Below are 15,272 nucleotides of genomic sequence, written 5' to 3'. Positions count from 1 at the left end.
CCTATCTGTCCCAGCAGGCTCACAATCTAACTTGGAGTGGATATTTCATTGACGCAGGCTGATGATACTTTTTAGACACAATGTAAGAACATAAATGTTACCATACTGAAATGAACCAAAAGCTCAGTATCCTGTTTTCAACAGTGGCCAATCCAGGTCACAAGTACCTGGCAAGATCCCAAAAGAGTAAAAAGCAAAAGTTACTTACCTGTAGCAAGTGGTCTTCATAAGAACATAAGAATTGCCGCTGCTGGGTCAGACCAGTGGTCCATCGTGCCCAGCAGTCCGCTCACATGGCGGCCCACAGGTCAAAGACCAGTGCTCTAAATGAGTCCAGTCTCACCAGCGCATGTTCCAGTTTAGCAGGAACTTGTCCAACTTTGACTTGAATCCCTGGAGGGTGTTTCCCCCTATAACAGACTCCGGAAGAGCGTTCCAGTTTTCTACCACTCTCTGGGTGAAGAACTTCCTTACGTTTGTACGGAATCTATCCCCTTTCAACTTTAGAGAGTGCCCTCTTGTTCTCCCTACCTTGGAGAGGGTGAACAGTCTGTCTTTATCTACTAAGTCTATTCCCTTCAGTATTTTGAACGTTTCGATCAAGTCCCCTCTCAGTCTCCTCTTTTCAAGGGAGAAGAGGCCCAGTTTCTCCAATCTCTTACTGTATGGCAACTCCTCCAGCCCCTTAACCAGTTTAGTCGATCTTCTCTGGACTCTTTCGAGTAGTACCGTGTCCTTCTTTGTGTACAGCGACCAGTGCTGGATGCAATACTCCAGGTGAGGTCGCACCATGGCCCGGTACAGAGGCATGATAACCCTCTCCGATCTGTTCGTGATCCCCTTCTTAATCATTCCTAGCATTCTGTTCGCCCTTTTTGCCGCCACCACACATTGTGCAGATGGCTTCATCAACTTGTCAATCAGAACTTCCAAGTCTCTTTCCTGGACATCCTGTATTCGTGCATGAGAATTTTGTTACCAACATGCATCACTTTACACTTATCTACATTGAACCTCATTTGCCATGTCGATGCCCATTTCTCAAACTTGATTATGTCACGTTGCAGATTTTCACAATCCCCCTGTGTCTTCACTACTCTGAATAACTTCCTATCGTCCACAAATTTAATCACCTCACTCGTCGTACCAATGTCCAGATCGTTTATAAAGATGTTGAAGAACACTGAGCCCTGTGGCACCCCACTGGTGCCTCGATTCCATGGCTTGCAATTTTCCGAAGTAGTTGTTCACGCTGAACTTTGTCAAACGCGTTCTGAAAATCCAGATATACAATGTCGACCAGGTCACCCTTGTCTATCTGCCTGTTTACTCTCTCGAAGAAGTGCAGCAAGTTCGTCAGACAAGATCTGCCTTTGCTGAAACCGTGCAGGCTGGTCCTCAGACTGTGTCCGTCAAGGTGATCAATGATGTGGTCCTTTATCAGCGCCTCTACCATCTTTCTGGAAATGTCTTCTGAAAGGTTCAAAGAGTAGCTATGTCATCAAGACTCGCACCTTCAGGGCGAAGGAGTGGTGGTTGGGATGAAAGAGCCCTTTGCTCTATTATGTTATGTTATTTATTTCTTATATACCGCTAAATCCGTTAAGTTCTAAGCGGTTTACAGAGAAATATACATTAAATGTACAATAAAGGATACAATAAAATAAGATGAATTAAATAAAGAATGGGTACTTTGAAATTCCCTTACTATCCCGAAGGCTCACAATCTAACTAAAGTACCAAGGGCAAACAAAATTAGCAAATAGTAGATAAGAAAATAAAGATAGCGGAAATGAGATATAAAGCATCCTAACAAGAATACATAGAACTCTCAATATCATACTGTTGAAAAACAAAATGTACATACCAAAATAATAAAGTAATAGAAAGAAACTAATTAAATAGAAAATAATTTTAAGAATTAATCAAATATAGAAATATAGGAAGGAAATAAACATTTGAAGTGAGGAGAAAAGAAAAGGTAAAGGACGGCATATGAATAGAATGGAATGAAAAAAACAGTTAAACAATAGAATTCTAAGAAAATTTTTAAATGAAAACTAAACAAAATAAATAAAAAGAAATAGATATAATATACATAATAGAACAAAAGTCAGGAAGGATTTGATTTTATTTCTCTCAGTCATCAATGTTATTGTCTCTAGAGCTTTAGCTGTTTCAGCTGGGCAACCGCCATCATCGAGCTTTGTACATTAGCCATGGGATTACTTTTTAAAGCAGAGTGAGAATTGGAAAAGGTTAACCTCCAAGGTTCTAGGATCATAGTCCCTTGGCCTTAGTGCAGCTTGAAAAAAATATTTTCCTGATGAGAAGAAATGGGGGAAGAAACCTCTCCGTCCCCCTCCCCCCAATGAAGAAAAAAAGGCAACTGGCCCTTTGAGTGAGAACACAGATTTTGGAGCAGAAGCAGGGAAATCTGTTCTGAGGAGATGCAGAGAGATCAACGGCATCTCTCATCACTGGAAAATCTAGCAAGCCACAGCTGTGCTGAGGGAGTATTCATGGGTTGAAGCACTCTGATTAATTTGTCCACCACAACATTTTGGTTGTCAACTATAGTAGGTAGACTGCTTTGAGGAACATTCCTCAAGTGGTCATCCAAGTCCACATGTGAACTGCCTCCTAACATAGGAGATAACTGTACCTTCCTGTTTGTTCAGGTAAATACATCACTATTTGTCTGTGCAAATAAGAACCACCTGAAAAGTTCTGATGGCATTCTAGATTGTTTTGAATTGGCTACTTAATAGAGAGATAAATTACTTAGTAATTTGTGACTAACAGGTACTATATATTATTTTTTTCACAGCTATAGATCATTTAAAGTTGAAACTTATTGTGATTATGTAAAATAAATTCTATAAATAATTGTGAAGTGCTCAGACCTGATAACCCATTTAGTAGTGATGTCACTACAATGAGGTTAACAAAGGGACCATCATCGCCTTCACTAGTCCCTTACCCTCCCTGAATGTTGAATGCTGAATCCAATCTAATGTTGGTACTTATCTGCGTTCAGGGGCAGTTCATGTTGGTGCTGTTAACTCTCAACGGTGACTAGTGCAAATTAAGGTGCTAGTGCTTCATTAAAATCTTGTTAGTTCTTTCTTAGAAAAACTCCCGTCCCCCCGACCCGGATTTCATCTCTTCGTCAGGGAGGGACACTGATATCGGCTCACTGTGATCAGAGTTGTTCAAAGTGGACTGAGCGAATGAAGCACTAGCACCTTAATTTGCACTAGTCACCGTTGAGAGTTAACAGCACCAACATGAACTGCCCCTGAACGCAGATAAGTACCAACATTAGATTGGATTCAGCATTCAACATTCAGGGAGGGTAAGGGACTAGTGAAGGCGATGATGGTCCCTTTGTTAACCTCATTGTAGTGACATCACTACTAAATGGGTTATCAGGTCTGAGCACTTCACAATTATTTATAGAATTTATTTTACATAATCACAATAAGTTTCAACTTTAAATGATCTATAGCTGTGAAAAAAATAATATATATATTCTAGATTGTTTGCAATTTGAGAAGATTGATTTGATTTGTTCTTTCCTGTTGGAACCAGGAACCCTGTGTGTGCAGGCCATCATGATGGGCTCCCCAACCTATTATGGAAGCATCCATGATTAGAATCTTCAGACCTAGAGGGGATTGAAAAAGGTCCTCGAGTAAGATTATGTAACATTCACCACTGCAGAGAGTGGTGGAGTGTCTGCATATAACTTGAACACAGTCTGTAAGGGCCCTTATGGTTTGAGACTACTGACAGGAGAGAGTCCACTGAGATATTCGGAAATGGAGTTGCGCTAGTGATATGACAGACAGTTGAAGCCATATGGCCTATGAGATACAACAGTTGAGCAGAAACCTGTTCAGAACTGGAAATCTGTCTGGACAGACTTAATATTATGTCCACTCTTTGCTGAAGTAGGAAAGCTTAGCCCTGTGTTGTGCTGAGGAGTCCAATGAATTCTAATTCTTGAACTGCTTGAAGATATGATATGGGGTAACTACAAATCCCAGAAGTTCTAGGAGATGGAGACAGAATAGATGTTAGCATCAACTGATGGAAAGCTGCTATGATTAACTAGCCATCGAGGTAGAGAAAGACATATGCCCCACCTGCACAGAGCTGCTACTGCTACTAGACACTTTGTGAAAACATGAGAAACTGAAGTCAAGTTGAATGGCAAGACTTTGTACTGGTAATGCAGAGTTCCATAAAGGGCCAGCTTAACCTATGGACCACGTGAGGCTCTGGCCCAGGATGCCACAACTAAAGGGTGCCAAACACCTAGGACTATAATATCACCAGCCCATAAGTTAAACTATCCTGCAGGCTTAAATACTTCCCTCTTCCTTTGATGCTGCTGCCTTGTCCTAGTAGGATGTGGCTCCATAGGCCAGCTGATGTAAGGAGGGAGGGCCAGCATCAGAGGAAGGAAGTGCAGCACTTTGTTCCTGATGCTACTGCTCGACACTGACGCTGACCTATGAAGCCGCATCCTGCCAGTACCGGGCAGTAGCATCAGAGGAGGGAGGAAGAACTGGTCAGTCTACAGGGCATGATCTAGGGCACCATAATCTCTTGAGCCAGCACTGGTTCTGAAGCAGAAGCATAAGAACTTCATGTGAGCTGGAATAATGGAAATGAGTGTAGGTCTCCCTGAGCAAAGCCAGTTGAGTTGAATCAAGGAAAGAAGGGATTTTAGGTAAATCATGCAAACTTTTTTTCTGGAGGAGGTATTTGAGTTTTCGCAAGTCATAAATTTCTCCAGAAAAGTCAGCGTTGTACCAGTTACAGGGTCTGTGGGAGAGCCTGCCAAATCCTCAGACATCTCAACGTCCTCACTGCAGCCCAAGATTGAATTTGGGGGACTCTCCAGATCTTGGGGAAGACCCTGTGGAGTAGACTCTTCAGTTTGTCCACCTTAGCTGGGCTGATACCTGTATTCCATTAGGAATTGAGGTTATATGGAAACATGACGGTAGATAAAGGCCAAATAGCCCATCTAGTCTGCCCATCCACAGAAACCATTATCTCTTTCTCTCTCTGGATATGTTGAAGCCTATCCAATCACCGACTGCGCAGTGTTTCTCTTGAGCGGCACAATGCTGCAGTACTCCTCCTGACCTTCCGGATGTTGCATAGATGCTCACAGATCAATGGGAGTATCTATTGGCAGAGTCTCTTAATCAGCATTTCACCTCACCACAGGTGGACTCTATGGTAGCACACATTATCAGGCATACGTCTCATGCTACAGGATGCACTAGCTTGCAGGATTGGTTTTGTGATGAAGACACCTTCTTTTGACTCCACAGCCTCTGGCCTGAGGGTGGCCACAGTGGTATCGTATGTCGCTAGGGCCTGTCACTCTACATTCTTTCATGAACATGATACTATGGTGCTGCAGGGACTTTCTTTTTGGTGTCTTGAGTGGCATATATTGGCTGATGCCCTGTATGATCTCTACAGAGAGATCAGCAGGCTTTCAGCGAATTCTACTTCTGCCCGCCAGATGTTGTGGATCTGACAGTGGTGCAGGGACACCTTGGTAAGGGTCTGGACGGTCTTATGGCCAATGTGCAGGACCGTAAGCCAAAGACTTTGCCGGGCAGTAGGCTCTAGTCTACTAGAGGACAGGGGCATTCTAGCCTTCGTTCCTCTAGGTACTATGGACTGCTCTCAGGAGCTAGCCTTGGGCCAGAGATCTTACCAGAACTCTACACGGTGGTTTGGTGGAGCAAGATGGCCCCAATTTTCAGGTACCTGCTCTTCTGCCTCTTCAAAGAAACAGTTATGATGCGGTGCCCTTGGTCATCCAACAAGCATTGGAGGGAGGTGGTTGGCCATCGCCATAGACCACTGGATCTTGGTCTTCCTACAGAACAGGTAGAAGCTTGAATTTCATTGGCCTTGGTCAGATCTTGGTTTTTCAGGACTTCCCAGAGAGAAGACCAGACAATGGAGGCATAGTCTGAGCCACTGCCTAAAGGTTGCTGGACTTGAAGCCATACAGCAAGACCTGAGTCCAATTTGGGCTTCAGCAGATATTCGATATACAGACATGTGAAAAAAGTAAGGACACCCCAAGAAATATTCAGTTCTTTCTTAAGAAATGTTCACTTATTGATGTCAAATCTTTTTTTATTTATCTTTGGAAAAGAAAGTGATGTAATTGCAGGTAAACAACAAAATTTTCCTTGATTTACTCATGAAACAAGATATCCACAAAAATGTGTATTCTAACTTAAAGTGGCTCAAATCACACACAGGTGTATCACATTAGGTGCACATGATTAGAACATTGTTACTCAGCATTTTGAAGGAGGTTTGCCCTACTTAAACCTCAGACATTTAGTTTGGTGTGCTCATGACTGCTGCAGTGAGGGAACAACCTTCAGAAAGAAGATTGTAGCAGCTTATAAGTGTTTTCAAGTTTTATTAAAAATTTGATACAATCACTTATCTTATTCTTTGTGACTCTGTACAACGCTGCGTGTGTCTGGTAGAGCTATAGAAATAATAGTAGTAGTAGTTATCTGGACTTCTAAGCGAGATATAAAAGTTAAAAAAAAAAAAAGGGACTAAAATAAACATCAATTAAAAAACACAAGACGAAAGGTGTATTAGTAGGAAAGACAATTGAAATAGGAGAGAACATTTAAGGAAAGAACAAGAGGTTCGGGGTTACTGAAAATTGTTGCCTATGAACGTTAAAGACAGAGTGTAAATGGGCAGATATGTTTTGAAAGCTTCTTTAAATAAATGACTAAGAGGGTCATCCGGGGATTGAAGCCAAGTCTCGATCAGGAACATGATGTCCAATTGTTCAGATGTGAGCCAGTTTTTCACCAGGTTAGATTTTTTTTTCTTATGGACTGGATATTTATGTAGGTACAGGGGACAGGGACAACCTTGTGTTGAGCTTCTGCAAGTGTAAGAGGGATATGTCTGAGCTGCCTGCTCTTGCTGCCCTTTTCAGAGTTGTGACTATTGCAAGGTTGCCTGTCTCTGATTGTACTTGGGATGGGGCAGAGATCTGATCAGGGCAGCGGATTACATTCTGGTGGTGAGGTGAGAGATAATATTGGGTGGTGTATCATACTGGGATAGGACAGATGTCGTCGCTCTTGGTGTCTCGGAGAAGGATGAAGAGAAAGCAGAGGCACTCTCCGCCACACCATTCTTGCTGATGGGGGATGGGATTGTAGAGGCAGAGCAGCTCATATGGTGTGCTGTGATCTAGCTAGGGACTATACTGATGGGCTTTGAGGTAGATTTACTCACAAATATATCTCCCGCCAGGATCAAGAAATACATGTTTTTTATCAACTTGCTGATTTTTATGAAATAAAATTACAAATTCCGGCTTTTTCCCCCTGGCCAGGAACTTCCAGAAGTCCCCAACCCAAGTTTGTCATTTAGGATGTTCCACCGAGGCAAGATGGGTTTCCTGTAACATTGCTACAGAGGCCTGCATTCTATGGAGAGCATGCACAATCTTTTTACATTTAACAGGAGACCCAATCCCACCCAAGTTCCAAGTCATAACTTTCAATTTAGGCATACCAAAAAAGCCTGGTCAGCTTAATTAACCCAGTTATACATCCAAGAACGTCGTCCCAGACTTTGGCATTCTGGAGCCAACGAACCCCTCCCGCCAAACTACTCATATGCACATACATGCCAAACACCCAGTAAAAATAAGAAAATCTCACACATGCTACCACGCACTACATCCACATATATCCAAAAAGAAACCAGTACCTTCCCTCCCCACCCCATATCCCCCCAAGATATCCCGAAAATAAAAGATCCCTAAAAACCCCATTATCAAACCCCACCATTAAATGAACTCACGCTCATATCACTTCACTTCTGCCCAAGGTGTATGTCCAGAGCCAATACAAATGCTCCCATCCAACTGGTAATTTCAGCTACTAAAGTTGCTAAAACAAAACATTAAGAGTGATATAACACAGAAAAAAAGAGAAAAAGCTGCTAAAAGTTGTTCAGCCAACCTATACCCACGGCTACCCACGGCTTCCTCAAAAGAAATCCAAGTGCATAATGGGCTTTCAGGTTAGCGATGAATTTGATGAGAGAGATTTGCAAAAACGTTGCACTTCTACAACCTGCTCGAAGAGAAGTGTCTGGCCTGCATGGGAAATATGCAGTTCAGCAGGATAAAGCAACGCAAAGTGATTTGACTGACCATGCAAATTGGAGCAAGAGAGAGACATCGTTGTTGCATTAGCGAAGAGTAATCTTGGAAACAGAGTTCAGTCTTATTCTGATAAGTCAGGGCTTTTCCAGAATGAATAGATTGGATTTTCAGAACTTGGAAGATTACCACTCATGGCTTGGTTGCATCCTCTCGAAGAGTCCCCAAACGATAGCCTCGTTCAACATGGAATGGATAGTAAAGAATCCTCGAGGGCCAATGTGGTGGGGATTCAAGATTCCAGAAAGTTCGTAAGATCCTCAAACTGTATTGATTCTGGTAGTCTCACCAATCACAAATTAATGCATCTAGATTGATTTTCCAGATCGTCTAATTTTTGTTCCTCCTGAACTGTCTTTTGAAGGGAAGCCATGTGGTTGATCCAATCTAACTCAGAAGTGCAGTTGAGGCCTGCATCACGTTCTAAGTTTAAGTTGTCAATCCACTCATGAGCCATTTCAGCTCTTCAAATCGTCATGTATCCTACACCAGATCCTATACGGAAGCTCAGCAATCCCTCTCATCCAATTATTCTCTGTTTGGTCAACATCAAAAAGAATCCTTAACAGAGTCCAACTAAACCTATATCCAAAAAATACCTCCACTACAAACGAATTTTCCATTCTATGCTAACCTATCTGGGTGTAAAAATCTGGAATGACCTACCAGATGCTATCAGGAAAGAGAGTTATAACACAAGTGCTTCCTCTAAGATGAACAAATATTTTCTCCTGTTTTCTCAAGCCAGATTTCTGTAAAGCTAGCATGTCCCACAAAGATTATACACTAGGAGTATGCTTGGCCTAGAGGGAAGTGGGGTTTTGAGTAGCATTGTGGAATTTGGGTCAGCTGATGGGTGGGGAGAGGATTCTGTTACAAATGTCAAGTTCAAGGCATTGTATATTATCCTTTCAGTTCTGCAAGTCCAGAAAACACTGGACAAAATGGGTTCAGTTCAAACACTTCCAGAACCATCAACCTTTTCAGAGTAAACATAATAGCTCAGGAGTGGGCAAACCATAGCCTATAAAACAAAACCAGCCCATGAGTACTATTGTTGGCCCTCTCATCCTTAATTTAACATTATTATCCTCTAGCACCATTGCTTTTCCCATCAATATCAAATCTTTGACCATATGAAGAGGAAGCTGAGAAAGACTATGTATGTATATATGTGTATGGTGGAAGTGGGGTGCTTGAAATGGATTCTGTGCTCTAACTGGTATTAGTTTTGTTGTTTATAGCAATAAGCCAGGAACCAGAGAAGCCAAGGTTCAGTTCATGCTTGTGCCACTGACACTCATTTCTCCCACTGCCTCAGGCATCCCATTAAGATTGCAAATTGTAAGAGAAGGGTTATCGTATATCGAGTAGTGCTATAAAAGTTATATTCTTAGGCTACATTAAAAAAACTTCTACAGATATACTATAAAGCCTAATTATTTGATGCAGGCTAGGAGTATAAAGTGTTTTCCTCATGCCACCCTGATTGGAGTTCTGAGGGCAGCTGTCCCTAGAACAGGTGAGAGCCACAAATGCGACTCTTGTGGTAAGATTACTCAATGTCGGCAGAATAGCCCTAATAAATAGCTCCAATAAGATTCACATTTGAGGTTAAATAAGACTACTATTCAAGCAGCAGAAGTAATGTGTTAACTTGCCTGATCTTTCAGGCTCTGTATGTGTGTCTTTGTAGCACATCCCATACCTGCATTTTCTTCAGGCTGGGGAAGTCCCCAGGAGAAATCTGATGCTCTCTTTCAATCTTCAAGTAAATCTCACCCAAGTTACTGATTAACTCCTTCTTCTTGTTATCCTTCCCAAACACATTAGGCATCTCCTTCTTTAGCGAGCTGATGATATAAGCGTGGACCTGTTGCAAACACAAAATAAGCAGAACTTATGACAAGGTAGTCTCACAGATCATTTCAAGGATAATAGACAAACAAAACTACCTCTAATATACTATTTGTTAAAAATGCATTTTTATTGGACAAGGTGGTATGTAATAGTTCAAATCCAGCTTAATTAGTTCTCATGCTATTTTCCATACACTGAAAACAGTCATATCTGTATGAAATCTAGTTGACATTACAAAAACATGAATTCAACTGGTCCATATAATAATAATAATTTTTATTCTTATATACCGCCAAAGCCATATAAGTTTGAGGCGGTTTACAGCAAGAGGCACTGGACAATCAGCGAAGAGGTTACAATCAAAGTCAGCAATACAATCTTACATAATAAAGAATGTGAAAGCTTTAAAGATCTTAGGGTTACTGGATTGAATAAGCAGTGCTGAGTAGATTCTTAGTTAACAAATCGATTGAACAGACTCGTTTTTAATAGTTTTCTAAAATTGAAGTAGGATGAAGAGAGCGCGAAAACGTTACTAAGCCAGTCGTTCCATTTGCCTGCCTGGAAGGCAAGAGTTCTGTCTAAGAATCTTTTGTAGTGGCAGGCTTTTTTTTGTCAGATAGGTAAACAGATGAATTCTTCGTGTGGGCCTAAGATAACTTGCCAGATTGAAGTGTGAAACCAGGTAGGTGGGGGCCAGACCAAATATTGATTTATAAAATAGACAAGCAAACTTAAACAGGATTCGCGCCTCTAGGGGCAGCCAATGGAGTCTTTGATGGTAAGGGCTTATGTGTTCCCATTTTTTCAGCCTAAAGATCAGACGAACTGCCGAATTTTGAATGACTCTAAGTCTTAGAATGTTTTTTTTTAAGGAATCCAAATAAATAATGTTGCAGTAATCGAGCAAGCTCAGGATGGAAGATTGAACCAGTAAGTGGAAGGATGGTGCATTCAAAGTATTTTTTGATGGTTCTGAGTTTCCATAGAACCGAGAAGCATTTTTTGACTAGTAAGTCTGTGTGAGCATTTAGAGTGAGGTGGCAGTCCAGGGTGACTCCCAGGATTTTAATGGAGTGTGTCAATAGGGAAGTTCTGACCATTCAAGGAGATCGAAGAGTCTTTGATTTTGTCGTTAGGGCTTGCCAGGAAAAATTTAGTTTCACAAAAATTTGCTTTCACAAATTGCTGCATATGACATGAAACAACTGTGTATGCATGTGTAAGACAAGTTTAAAATTTATTAAAAATTTGATACACCACCGTATCAATGAGTTGTACAATTTTAAAAAAATAGGGTAAAACAGATAGTATATCAAAACAATTAACAACAAACGTAACATCTGGACAATTTTTAAAAAGACTTACCAACCAGGTACAAAAGGGAAAAAGGAGAACTACAATGTAATTTTAGGAAAGAGAAGAGGTTAGGGAAAAAAACCAAAGGGACAGGGTGACAACGTGTAGGTCCAAAAGAAAAAGGACCAAGAAAAGTTTGAAAATCCTTATAAGGACAGTCAAACTTGAAAAGTGTCCTTAAAAAGGAACTTCTTAAGAGAAGACTTGAATTTCTCAAGTGTTGTCTCTCTTAATAGTTTGGGGATGAATTCCAAAGGTTGGGAGCAACCACGGAGAAAACAGTATTTCTCCTAGTGTTGATATGGCTCAGTGATAGAATAACTAGTAGATTTTGGTCAGAGGATCGAAGGGTGCGTGACGAAGTGTATGGAATCAAAAGTCTGTTGATAAATTCAGGTTGGGCTGATTTTCTAGTTTTATGTTCAAATATATTTTATTGAGCTCAACAGGAAGACAACAAAACAATGCTCATGAAGAAAAGTGAAGCTCAAGTTATAGCAAAGAACCTACAACACCATATCTTCCTAACCAACCCCCAAAACCATCCCCCCTCCCATCCCCCAGTCCTCCTTCCAGGTACAGTCCCAAAAGGGAATAATACAGTACAAAATACAATACAAGATATCAGCAATTAAGCAAGTGGCTATGAGCCAGGGGGGGTCTTAGTGGTCCAAAAAGGTTCCCAAGTACGCTGAAAAGAGCGCCCAGCAATAGAGGAAAAGTCCCGTACATCTCGACGCTCCCACATCAGGAGGGTAATCATCTGGCACCGCCAGAGGGAGTAATCCGGTGCCTCTCCGTCAAGCCATTTAAGTAAGATACATTTCAAGGCAATAAGAACTGTCCACTTGAGAAAAGATTTTCTAGTTTTAAAAGTCAACAGTAGTGTTTTATATGCAACTCAATGGTTGACAGGTAGCCAATGCGCTTTGATTAGGAGTTACATGGTCAAATTTCTTGGCCTTCTAAATGATTTTTACAGCAGTATTCTGAACTATCTGTAGGTGTCTTAGTTCTTTCTTGGTGATTCAATGGTATAAAGCATCATCATAGTAAAAAAAAACAAAAAAAAAACGACCAGAGAATGAAAGAGAGTGTTTAAAGCAGAGTGGTCGAGGAGTTTAGCTAAGGAGCGAATCATTCTTAGATGGTAGAAACATTTTCGGACAACTGTGCTTATGTGTTCATGAAAGGTAAGGTTGTCGTACTTGTATCAAAAGCTTTAAAACATCCAGTTCTCCACATTTCCTGAACTCGATTTCCTGAAAATGATGGGAAGTCTGTTGAGAATTGAAAGAGGACTCTTGGAGGGTTGTTTGTGGAGTTTTGTTGAAATGTAGGTAATAACCCTCCTGTATGACTTTCAAGATCCTGGTGTCCATTGTAATGAGAATCCAACATTGATAGTATAGTAAGAGATGACCCCCAATAGGCTAAGGAGAGGGTAGAGTGGAAAAAATTGTGGCTATGCCCTCTAGAAACATGACAAAAGGATTGCGTAGACTTTTGTTAAGTAGTTGGTTAAGCCTTCCGAGACCACCGATTCCTGGCTCTCTTTTGAGGTGGAGGACGAGGTAGCCAGATAGCGTCTCTTGTAAGATGTGTAGATTTGCTTTAAATGATAGGATCTGGAAGGCTGAGACTTGGAAGACTTAGACGAAGATAGAGTAGATATACTCTGCTGATGACAAGTACGCTTTTATGTAGTTTCCTCCACTTTTCTCACCAAAAAGCTCCTCGCCTGTACAAGGACTATTTGACTTAGACCTAAAAGTCCAAGATTGCCTAGCAAACTTGGAGCCATATTAGATGTCTCAAGGCTATAGCTGATGATATGGATGCGACACTGAACGCATCAACAACTGATCGTGCCATGAACTTTCTAGTTTGTAGCAGATTGTGAGTAGTTTCCTCAAAATCTGGAAGCTGATCAGGAGGAATGTATTGTTCAAAGTCAACAAGGCATTTTACTAGGTGTTTAAAATAAAATGTCATATACACTTCTCCCTCCAGATTCGCAGGAGATAGGGGCAGAGTTGGACCGCGAATGGTGAAATACCTAAAATATCTTCTGGTCTGGCTCTGACCCACCGCCGCCTCCCTCCCGCCTTCTCCCCGGCATCCCGGCCTTTTGGGGCAGGAGTGATCTTCCTACGCTCCTGCCCCGTGCAGATTGCCAATAGGAAATGGCTGCCGTGAGTTCCCTTAGTCTCTCGAGACTATGACGGGAACTCGCCACAGCCTTTTCCTATTGGCGATCTACACGGGGCAGGAGCGTAGGAAGACCACTCCTGCCCCAAAAGCCCGCTAGACCACCAGGTAAGGCCAGGACACTGGGGGGGGGGGGGAGGGAAGGCTAAACTATGGGTTTTTTTCTTTTTTTCCCCCTCCCCAAAAATTGCGAATATGTGAAATAGCGATTGCCAAAACCGCGAATGGGGAGGGTAAGTGTAGAAGTTATAATTGGGAACCCAGCCAGTAATCATAGCATTTTGAAGCAGGTAGCGCTCAAATCAAACCTGGCTAGTAATCGTAGCGTTTTGAAACCAGTAATGCTCAAATTTGTCTAAGGTGCGGCCCTCTCTTCCTGGTGAGACACTGGCTTACGTCCTTGAGCTAGATGTCTTTTTGAGTGTGGACTCAACCAATAGGGACTAGTGCTGTAGCTCAAAGCTTGGGCAACATTGAACTCTGTACAAGGAGTCAATTTTCCTAGGAGCCATGGGAAGCATAGCTTCCCTCAGTACATGATGAAATGGCAATTTGAGAAGGTCCTTGGGTACCTTATCAAAGTCTAAGGCATCGAGCAGCTCCGTCTCCATCTTGACTGGTAAAGCTTTGCCCATCTGCCATATGAATTTAGTGAAGGATAAGCTTTCAGGGTGTGATCTGCCCCTGGGAGGAGGAAGAGATGGATCAAATAGAACTCCAAAGGACTCTGGAGCAAATAACTCATGCTCAGAGTCAGTGACATCATGCATAGAGAGGTCCGAGTCCAATCACCCAACCCAGGAAGCAGGTGAAGGAACTCTGTGTTTATCACTTTGAGGAGTGTGGCAGCAGTGAGAGCACCAGGAAGAACTCCTTTTGAGTGCATCGATACCAATCTGATGAAGAGATCCAGTGCTGAGAGTGTGAGTGGATCTCGACTTAAATGAGATCCAGTATCATGGGACCTCAATGCTCTCTTAGATCTCGACTAACGATGAGTAGAGTGAGATCCAGTACCATAGGGCCTCAATGCACCATTTCTAAATTTATTTTATTTTAAAACTCTTATAGCCCGCATATCAAACATCTATGCGGGTAACAGCAGCAAATACAATTAAAACAAAACATAATACATAATAAAAAACAACAAACAGCCTACAACCCAAAACCTATGATTAAAGCAATTAGTGCCAAATAGCTACCACTTTATGCTCAGGCTGGGCTGGAACAGAGGGAGGCTATGCAAGCACTGGTGCCGATTGCGTTTGTAGCAGTGTGGCAATCTCCTATTGAAGTAGCTCCTTGAGTTAGTCCTGTATGGACAGCACAAGTACAGTTTGCTGAACAGCTGGTATCTCTGGTGCAGCAGGGTGTCGGTGACCTCGATGAAGAGGCATGCCTCAGTGGTGACAGCCTCCATCGATGAAGAGCGATGGTTGCAACACCACTTGGCATGCATCAAATGACTTAATACAGAGGACGCCTGTGATACTTGTTGCGAAGATGAAGACTGCCTCTTAGCAGGTTTACCCAATGCTGGTACTGAGTTCGACATCGAGAGAGGCATCAATGCCGGTACCAC

The 15,272-nt window shown here is 42.0% G+C and overlaps 1 protein-coding gene across 1 annotated transcript in view; it reads right to left on the bottom strand.

Moving 5' to 3' along the window:
• Positions 1-15,272, bottom strand: part of EHD1 (EH domain containing 1) — a 76,753-nt gene that overhangs the window by 9,051 nt on the left and 52,430 nt on the right. Inside the window, exon 4 of the mRNA XM_033956324.1 lies at positions 9,969-10,133. Coding sequence (XP_033812215.1) covers positions 9,969-10,133 — 165 coding nt within the window. The remainder of the gene's footprint in view (positions 1-9,968; positions 10,134-15,272) is intronic.

Source organism: Geotrypetes seraphini, chromosome 8 (assembly GCF_902459505.1).
Source record: "Geotrypetes seraphini chromosome 8, aGeoSer1.1, whole genome shotgun sequence".
NCBI classification, from domain to species: domain Eukaryota; kingdom Metazoa; phylum Chordata; class Amphibia; order Gymnophiona; family Dermophiidae; genus Geotrypetes; species Geotrypetes seraphini.
This window is presented reverse-complemented; position numbering and strand designations above follow the sequence as displayed.